This window comes from Vombatus ursinus, unplaced genomic scaffold (assembly GCF_900497805.2).
Source record: "Vombatus ursinus unplaced genomic scaffold, bare-nosed wombat genome assembly UNPS02010394.1, whole genome shotgun sequence".
Taxonomy (NCBI): domain Eukaryota; kingdom Metazoa; phylum Chordata; class Mammalia; order Diprotodontia; family Vombatidae; genus Vombatus; species Vombatus ursinus.
In genome coordinates, this window is record NW_020950172.1 from 7,054,576 (window position 1) to 7,063,968 (window position 9,393).

General features: G+C 45.5%; 1 protein-coding gene and 1 long non-coding RNA gene across 4 annotated transcripts in view; one reads left to right on the forward strand and one right to left on the reverse strand.

Moving 5' to 3' along the window:
- Nucleotides 1–2,392, reverse strand: part of TYMP (thymidine phosphorylase) — an 8,985-nt gene extending 6,593 nt beyond the window's left edge. The window contains exons 1-7 of one of the 3 annotated variants that reach the window (XM_027854396.1): nt 2,205–2,392; nt 1,831–1,867; nt 1,562–1,696; nt 1,187–1,389; nt 716–814; nt 392–521; nt 110–228 (exon numbers count right to left, since the gene is read on the reverse strand). In XM_027854396.1, the coding sequence (XP_027710197.1) occupies nt 110–228; nt 392–521; nt 716–814; nt 1,187–1,389; nt 1,562–1,696; nt 1,831–1,858 (714 nt within the window). In that variant the 5' untranslated portion in view covers nt 1,859–1,867; nt 2,205–2,392. The other 2 variants (XM_027854395.1, XM_027854397.1) reach the window with 2 other exon arrangements.
- Nucleotides 2,393–3,747: 1,355 nt separating this feature from the next.
- Nucleotides 3,748–8,176, forward strand: LOC114037503. Its single transcript, XR_003568455.1, has 3 exons — nt 3,748–3,876; nt 5,752–5,899; nt 7,545–8,176. It is a non-coding gene; the product is annotated as an uncharacterized LOC114037503 (long non-coding RNA).
- Nucleotides 8,177–9,393: the final 1,217 nt, after the last annotated feature.

Below are 9,393 nucleotides of genomic sequence, written 5' to 3' on the forward strand. Positions count from 1 at the left end.
CCCCCCCACCTCCCAAGGACTGGGTTGGTGATTTCATCGGCACAGGAAGCCCCTGGGGTGCAAAGAGCATTGGTGGAATGACGAGCCTCTGCTGCGCGCGCTCACTCACCAGGGCCTGGGCAAGCTCTCGAGCGCCTTCTTGGCTTGGGAAGATGGCCGCTTGCCCAAATTTCACATCCACCACCAGGGTCGAGAGTTGCTCCACAGCCTTCTTACTGAGGATGGAGGCTAGAGGGGGCAGAGAAGGGTGCTTGGGCTAGAACCAGGGATCCCTGCAGAAGTCCAGCCGGAGGCGCGGAGGCGTGGTGTGGTTCCACTCGCCCAGAGTCAGGCTGGTCCTAAACCAGAGTGCCCGTGACTGGACTCCAGCGGGGTAAGGGGAGCAGGTCACCTGTGATGAGGGGGAGGCTGTCCACTGTGGCAGTCACATCCCGGATGGCATAAAGGATTCCATCTCCAGGGACCAGCTCCTGACTCTGCCCCACAATGCAGCAGCCTGCGTGCTCCAGCAGCTCCCGCATCTGCTCTCCCGGTCCGGGAGGATCCCCCATGAGTGACCGCAGGGCCCCAAACAGTCATGTCCCATCCATCAATGACCCCCGGTGATTTTGGACCAATGATTTCTCCCCTCAGTCATTTGACCTCCAATTAAGACTGCCCCACCCATTAGTGACTGTTTATCAGGTGCCCCCAGTCAGGGCCCTTTGCCCAATACCTGCTCTGGACTTTGTACCACTGAGAAGCCTGGGATGGCTTCCAGCTTGTCCAGCGTGCCCCCGGTGTGTCCCAGTCCCCGCCCACTGATCATTGGCACCTGTGGGGATGAGAACCCAGCCCTGCTCCTTCACCAAGGGCTGAAACTTCCTGAACCTCCCTTCTCCACACTTCAGCTCTCATCCCTGGTCTGTGATTCAAAGGGAAATGTGATTGTGTGTTCACCCCTGGGGGTTCTCAGTCAGTCCGCTCTCCAACAATTCAGGCCCCTGCCTTGAGGCAGAGGTGGTCTGCCTGAGACCCGGCCTGACTGAGCTGGAGCTCTGAGCAGAGTTTAAGTGGACAGTGGGGAGAAGGCCTAAGAGGAAGGACCCACATTTATCTTCCCCTCTCTCTCTCTCTCCTAGCCCCCCCCCCCGAGGGAGCTTGTGCCCAGTCCTTCAGCCCCTAGGGACGGGGGCAGGGGGCTAACCTTGCAGCCGCAAGCAGCCAGAGCAGGTGCCAAGACCAGGCTGACTTTGTCCCCCACGCCACCGGTCGAATGCTTGTCCACCAGCAGCGGTCCCCAGGCCTCGGGCCACTGAAGCTGCTGCCCAGACTCAGCCAGTGCTCGGGTCAGGATCTCTGTCTCACCCAGGTCCATGCCTTGCAGTCGGATAGCCATCAGCATGGCTCCTGTGGGCACAGGGAGATCCCGATGGGGCAATAGATGCTGGGTAAGGTTGCGGTAAGTCCCCAGGGACCGGGGAGCTTGGGGTCCCCGGGGAGGTGCGTGGGCCAGCGGCCAGGGCTCAGGAGGTGGCTCTGGGTCTCGGGGCAGGTAGAGTCAGGGGTGTGTGTGTATCACCTATCTGGGCCTGCTGCACCGTCCCCTCTGTCACCCCTCGAACAAAGCTCCGAATCTCTTCGTCTTCCAGGCGATCCCCATCTCGCTTCTTCCTAATCAGCTCTGGGATGGATCGAGGCTTCTGGGGGCTGGAGTCTGGGAGAGGAGAGGGTTGAGTCAGAGGGGCCACTGGGCTCAGAAGGGGCACCCCAGGGCCCGGGTTAGGGAGTCCCAGGAGAGGCACGGCACATACGTGCCCCGCTCACCCATGAACTCTGAGACCTCCTCACCTGGCCCTGCCCCGTCCGTCGCTGCCATCCTTGGGTTCTGCCAGGAGGGAAAGTGGGAGGTGTAGCCCGGCCATCTGTCTTTCTTCCTTCTTCGTCTCCTCCCGTCACCAGCTTGGTCCCTTGCTACTTCCCCCTCTTACCTTCCACACGTGCCAATCACAATTACTTGGGTCCTCCCCAGGTGCCTGGCTTGGCCACTGCCTCCTGATCAGTCTTTGAGTGGCTCTCCTCTCCCAGTCTCAGTCTCAAATTCTCTACTTAGCTCTAGTTTTCCTCTCTGTTTTTTTCTGACGTGCCTCCGGTGTGTCCCGGTCCCTGCCCACTGATTGCCCTGCCCCTTCACCAAGGCTGTTTTACCTCCCTCTCCCACTCACCCCTTCTTCTCTTTAGTCTCTTGGCTTTCCTCTTGTCACTGTCTCGTTTCAGTGAGGGATAACGGGAACAGGGTGTGCTCTAGTCTGGACCAACCCCAGGAGTGTGGGTGGGGAGGGGAAATGTCCCAGATTACCAGAAATGGGAGGGGCCTCAGAGGTCTCTGGTTACACTCCTTACTTCCTCCAAGAAACCTTCCTTGCCAGTCTTATCACTTGACATTGAACTTCCTTAGTTTTAGGTGAAATTCCAAGATGTATGTTCCAGCAGGGAGCTCAGTAAAGTGTCTGAGCAGGAATTATTTCTGCAGTAATTGTCGCTTCCTGACTTTCCATGGAGGCTGAGTAATGGACTGACTATGTCTGTTGGCAGAGGACTAGCCCAGCCTGCCCAGACCAGCCCAGGAAGCCACTGACAAGGCAGTTTTAAAAAAAATTCATTCATTCATTCAGTAGAGATTCATTTAAGCACCTATGATATACAAAGAACCCTGTGCTCAACCAGGGGCAGGGATGTGCTGGTAAATGTTTAACAACCAGCAGTAAATAAATGCCTTTTCTCTAAAAAAAAAAAAAAAAGTCCTCATATCACACTTTTAAAAAGAATATTGTTTTATTTTTCTCAATTACATGTAAAATTATTTTTAATATTCATTTTAAAAATAATTGTTAGATTCCAAATTCCTCCCTCCCTCCCCTTCCCCCTCCTAGAGAAGGCAAGCAATTTGATATAAATTATATACATGTGCAGTTGTGCAAAGCATATTTCCATATTAGCCATGTTGCAAAAGAGAACACAGACCAAAAAGAGAAAATAGAGAAGAGAAAGTTTAAAAATTATGCTTTGATCTGCATTTAGACTCCATGAATTCTTTCTCTGGAGGTGGATTGCATTTTTCTCTTCATTCTGAACTGTCTTGAATCATCGAGAATAGCTAAGTCATTCACAGTTGATCATAGTACATACAATATTTTTATTACTGTCTACGCTGTTCTACTGGTTCTGTTTGCTTCACTTTGCATCAGCTCATACAAGTCTTTTCAGGTTTTTCTGAGGTCCATCTACTTGTCATTTCTTATAGCACAATAGTATTCCATCACAATCATATATCACAGCTTCTTCCGTCATTCCCCAATTGATGGGCATCCCCTTAATTTCCAATTCTTTGCCACTATTAAAAAAAGCTACTATAAGCCATACCACACTTTCAAGTTTCATGTGAATTGCTAACATTTTCTTTTCTTTCGGCAAGGCAATCAGGGTTAAGTGACTTGCCCAAGGTCACACAGCTAATGAGCATCCACTGTGCCACCTTGCTGCCACTAACATTTTCTCAATCACTTTCTTTAGTCTAGATGACCAAGAAAGCAATGAAGGAAGCGTTCATTTGTAGCATTTACTGATTTCTGAGGTGTAAGTGCTTACACTGAAAATTTCACAATTGGAGACTCTAGGAGGAGTCAGGCTGGCTCTGGGGGAGAAGCACAGTTTGCCTAATACCATCCCTTCCTTCCTGGAGCTCATAGACCAGTAGCAGAAGGAGGCACAAAGCCAAAGGACTAAAAACACAAGACAAAGGGGATCCACAAGGAGTGACAGGAATTCTGAACTTCCAGCATCATTATAAGTCAGAAAGGCACTCAAAGAAGGCATCCTGGAGGTGGTGGTATTTGGGTAAGACTTTAAAGGAAAAGTCTGGAATTCAATAAAGTCCAAATATTCTGGGCGTAAGGAACAGCCTGAGATCTTTGGGGGTCAGATTCTGTGGAGAGAAATATTATGAAATAAAGCTAAAAAGCTGAGGAGGCAGAGGAGTTTGAAAATTTTCTCAGAAAGCAGGAGAGAATCATTGAAGGCTTCAAAGCTGCTATGAACAGGTGATGCTGGCAGGGTAGATTTGCCCCAGAGGAGCAGGCAGAGAAGGGACCTACAGACAGAAGCAGCTTGAGTGACTATGAGAGGGCTGGGAGAGTAGCCCTGGCCATAGGATTGCCAATCATACATTATACTGACAAAGGAATCATCCTGCAAAGGGATTCTGCTAACCCTGATGTGTTGCCTTGTCTGAATCATGGCTAGTGTATTCACTGGTGACTAGGCTCAGTCTGAATTGGGGCACCCAGCTCCTTTGGCCCCCTAGCATCTGGGGGCCATCTAGAGCTAGTCCATTACCTGCGACTCTGGTTCAAAGGTGTGTGGCTTCACTTCTGTCCTCCAGGGCTGGCAGCGAAGTACCTTTCGGGGGAGTGTGCTCTCAATGTCTGTAAATGGTCAATAAACCCCATACTTAGATTCATTTAGCATCTCCATTCCTCAAAATCCCTCAACTGGACAGGCACTGGCCAGATCTCCACAAAAGGCCATTTCTTCTAGCAGCAAGAGAAGAGTGAATACTCTTGGATGGTCTGGCCAAGCTGGATCTTATGTGAAAGCCTTCGGGGACTCAGTTTTTGCCGCACTGCTTTCTGTGGGTGGGTTTGTTTGTTTGCTTTTTTGTTTTTTTGAGGTGATATCGTTCATAATCTTCTGTCATTCTATTCCATAATGTCTTGCAAGTGAACTTGTACTCTCAACAGTGTAGTTGATTTAGCTGTGTGACTCTGGGCAAGTCACTTAACCCAAATTGCCTCACTAAAAAAACAAACAAACAAACAAAGAAAACAGTGTAGTTGGCTGCCTCATCAACCTGACTTATTAATTTGCCAAAGCATTTTTAGGCTTATTTAGTATCCTTCAACTGTCAAGCAATCAATCAATATTTATTAAGTGCCTGCTATGTGCCAGACACTATACTCATCACAGGAGATACAAAAAGAGCAGTTCCTGCCCTCGAGGAACTTACAAACTTTTTTTTATTTAAAAATTTTTATTTTCAGTTCCGAATTCTTTTTCTCCCTCTGCCCCCATCCTTCTTAAGAAGGCAAGAAAAACAATACCCATTATACATAAGAAGTCCCGCAAAACATATTTCCTGAATTAGCCCTGGGGAGGAGGAAGGGAAGCAAGAAAAATAAATAAAGAAAAAAATCTTATTCTGTCTGTTCTGAGTCCATCAATCCACTCTCTGGAGGTGGATAGCACTGTTCCTCATGAGTCCCATGGAATTGTTGTGGATTCATCAGGGTAGCTAAATCTTTCACACGTAATTTTTGTTGCAATATTGCTGATGCTGTATACAATGACTGTGGAGCTCACAATATGATCGGGGATGCAACTTGTAAACAATGACATACAAAGCCAGCTATATATGTATTAAGTAGGAAATAATTAACAGAGGGAAGGCACTACAATTAAGAGGGATTTGGGAATTTGATTTTTTTTTCTACTGATAAACTTTTCTAAGGAAAAAAATTAGTCTGAGTCAATGTGTTTTTTGCCCCCCCTTTTTTAGGGTGAACTGTTTAAAAAAAAACAGACTTGTGGTAGTAGAGCAGCAACACTATATTATCCTTTACCTTGTTCATTTCAGTTTTATCCTTTCTTCTAATTCAGTATTTACCCTGAACTTTGCTCTAATTGATTGATGATCTGATTGCATATTTCCGGCAGATGCCCGAACGTCTGAACACAGGAATTCTGATGGGGACTTCCAAGATCTTGTAGATGATTCCTCAACCAATCAGAAAGTGTCCCAAACATTCTGCAAAACCGCTGCTTCCTGAAGACAGAGCCCTAGAGGCTAAACCAGTCGCAATAGGTCAGGATGAAGGATGGGGCAAAGGTTTTTCTCCCCTGTGCTTGTTTAATAAGCTTATTGAATATCAACTGACATACCCCAAGGGTGGAGATAGCCGCCATTTTTTAACATGGGACGCATGACCAGGAGGGATTAACATGACAAGGAGGAACATGGAGGAACATGGGATGGGCAGTTCAGGAAGAGTATAACCCAGTTGAGTTGGTCCAATCCCAGCTCAAATGGGAGGAGTATGGATTTTACTAATCATTTAAAAGTTGACTCTACTTCTGTACCTGTGTGAATGTGTTGTATGAAGGTGTGGTGTGCCCGCTTCTCTAGAGAAGCATAATAAAGGCTTTCCTTCACTCACTCCTGTAGTAGATTTTTGTTTCAGATTTTTCTAACAATTTGGTTTATGGGCCGGGAATCCGAGACGATACTGGACCAGGAAAAGGAGGAACCCAGATGTGAGAGCTCCTGCTCCATTTGAGAGGTCTCTGTCTTCCCTCTGTGCCTGTGTCTAGATCGACCAAGGACTCTGGAGCCTCCAATTGGGAAGGAGTGGGTGAATGATTGGGAATCCCAAATCTGTGACAGCAGATATCACAGTTGATATATTGAGCGACGGTGGGCAAAAATGGTGGCTGAAGTACTGCCTTGTTAGTCCAGATATCTCACCCCTCTAACCTGACCAACACTAGTTTGGGTTTTCAGAGTGAGGTTTCAGGGGTTCTAGGCGAGACCAGTCCAAAGGACCATCAGAGTAGAAGTCCTAAGGTGGGAGGAAAGAATTCTAGGATGAAGGTGCCTAAGAGAGGTGAAGGCTCGCCTCCAGAGATTACCCAAGACAATCCACTGGGGAGGATGCTAACTAACTGGGGTAGTTCATCTACCCAGGGTAAGTATAGGAAGAAAATGCCAAAACCCCTATTATTGGGGAGGAGTCAGACAATGCTTCCTGCTTGAAAGGAAGCAGCACTGAGTTAAAACTTTTCCTAGTGAAGGAAAAAAGAGGGGAAAACCATGGGACCCATTAACTGCTCTCCTTCCACCCTACCATCCCCCTCGGAGGAAGTTAAGGAGTCCAGGGGAGAAGAACCAGGGGAGCGAAGAGCTAGGCAAAGGGGACCCTGGGACAGAATGAGTTTTCTTTTGACTGGTCAAGGTGTGCATGTTGCCTGTCAAAGCTGTCTGTCTGTCCCTATGTAAATGTTTTATGTTTGCCAGAAAAACTTCTAAGTAACTTCTAAGGTCTGTAATTAGAGAAGGAACAGTGGGAAAGAACTCCCATCTCAGGCTTTCAGCAGGAGATTGAGATTAGAATCAAAGATCAGGGAGGTACTGCTAAGGATTTGGAGCATGCTGCCCAAGATGATGAGGGTGAGACAGGAAAGGGACTGAGAAGAATTTGAATTCAGGTTTAATCAGATCCCAAAGCTAAGAGTTTAAATTACTGTCTTTGTATCTCTCCCGCCAATGTATCTGATATCAAGGCAACGTGTTAAAAATTGCTAAAATAAGGGTTTTTCTGTCTTTTAATGTGATCGATTTAGGATTTCAGTGATTTGTTTAAAATGCATAGTAACGTTATAAAAGCTATTTGTGGAGGGGGGGGGAATGCTATTCTCTGGATTTGTAATTCTTATCTCCCTTTGGATTTCAGAACAGGGTGAAGGAAAGCAGCAAGTCTTTTATTTTGGAATACAATGGAAATTAGAAGTAGCTGGGGTAACGTGTTTGAAAAAGAAGGAAAAAGAAAAATTATATATGAAGTTTGAGAGTTGGGTGGGGGTAGAGTGTTTTGAGGTGAGCGCATGTGCTCTTAAGTTCCCCACCCTTGGATGTTTGTTCTGGGTGACTTTGCCAGCTTCAAGGGGTTTTAAAAATGTGAAAAAGTTTGATTCTGCTTTGGGTAGAAAAATTGAAAGTGAAAATTTTATAGTTTGATTTAACAACCAATGGAATTATAAAAGGCTATCCACCTCTCAGGATAAACCTGTAGGAGGGCTTTATTAAATCTGGCCTTGCATAAATTTTGGCTACGGTAAAGATATTGGTTATTGTGCTTGGAGATTGTTACATAAAATCTTAAAATGTTTTCCCAGGCCGTTCAATTAATTACTGGAACTCTAGAGGCTTTCTGCCTAAGGGGGGGAAATTGACTACTCCTGGTTAATTCAATGCTCCCTTAAGGAAGTAGGAAAGAAAAGGGGAGAGAATTATTTAAAGCAGGAATTATCACCATGTGTCTTTTAAAGGGAATATATAAATTTATGGAGAATATTTCCTTTTAAAGGGCCAAGAATATTGGATTTAAAGCAAAAATGTTTTTAGCAATTATAAATCAGAAGTTTACTGTTTGGTTGATAATCTGAAAATGTAGTTGATATCTGAAGTTTATTATTTGTGTTATTACTGTATTTCTAAATTGTATTGTATTTGTAAAACTCTTCGATTGTAAACTTTGAGGGACCATTGTGAGGTTGAAATGGTGTTAAAGTAACTCTTAACCTGGAATGGGTCTTTTAGTGACAAAAATGAGATAATTTGAAACTGTTGAATATGACAGCAGATTTTCATTTGAAATCTTGACCATTATGAAAATATATGGTGGTTTAAAGTTATAGTTTCAACATATTAATTATGAGATGAATGATTTTCTGTACAAAGTGAACTTAGACGTACTTTCAACTAAATTGATAATGGATTATTTCAAAGTTTATTACTATGGTGGAAATAATTTTATAATGTATGCCCAGTGGTACAAACATATTTTATTGTGCACAACTTATTGATATGCACTGTTTTGGAATTAATGAAATATTCTCCCATATATCAGGGTCTCAATTAGAAATTAGGGAAAAAAAATTTCAACCTAGGCCTTCTTTAGGCCAAAGACTGGGTTTGTTGGAGGATGGGCCCTATGGGTGGGGCTCCTAAGGCAGGGACTAGCTCAGGTGGCCCATGACATCAAATGGGAATCTGGATGTGGCCCAAGGCTATCAGACTGGTAATAGACAATGGCGGGCTAGATTTCCATTAGGTTAACCAAGAGTAACAGCTCTTTTTGTGGTGGCAAAGAATTGGAAACTGAGGGGATGCCCGTCAGTTGGGCAATGGCTGACCAAGCTGTGGTATGTGAATGTGATGGAATACTATTGTGCTATAAGGAATGATGAGCAGGCAGACTTCAGAAAAACCTGGAAAGACTTGTATGGACTTGATGCGGTCTAGAGGTTAGGGGTCCTGGCACCCCAAAATCACGATACCTGGGTCCTGCCCGAAAGATTTCGACCCAAGCCTTTCTGTAGTCAAAAACAAAGTTTATTGAAGATTCGCCATATTAGCTAGACTCTTAAGGAATCTGAGCATCTATGGGCTATTGGCTAGATTGTAAAATCTGAGCATCTTAATGGAGACAAGATGGACCTTATATACAGGAAGATCGTGGGAGAGTGGCCAAGTAGTCCATGAGGTAATAGAATTCCCAAGGGTGGGAAATGGAGCCTAGG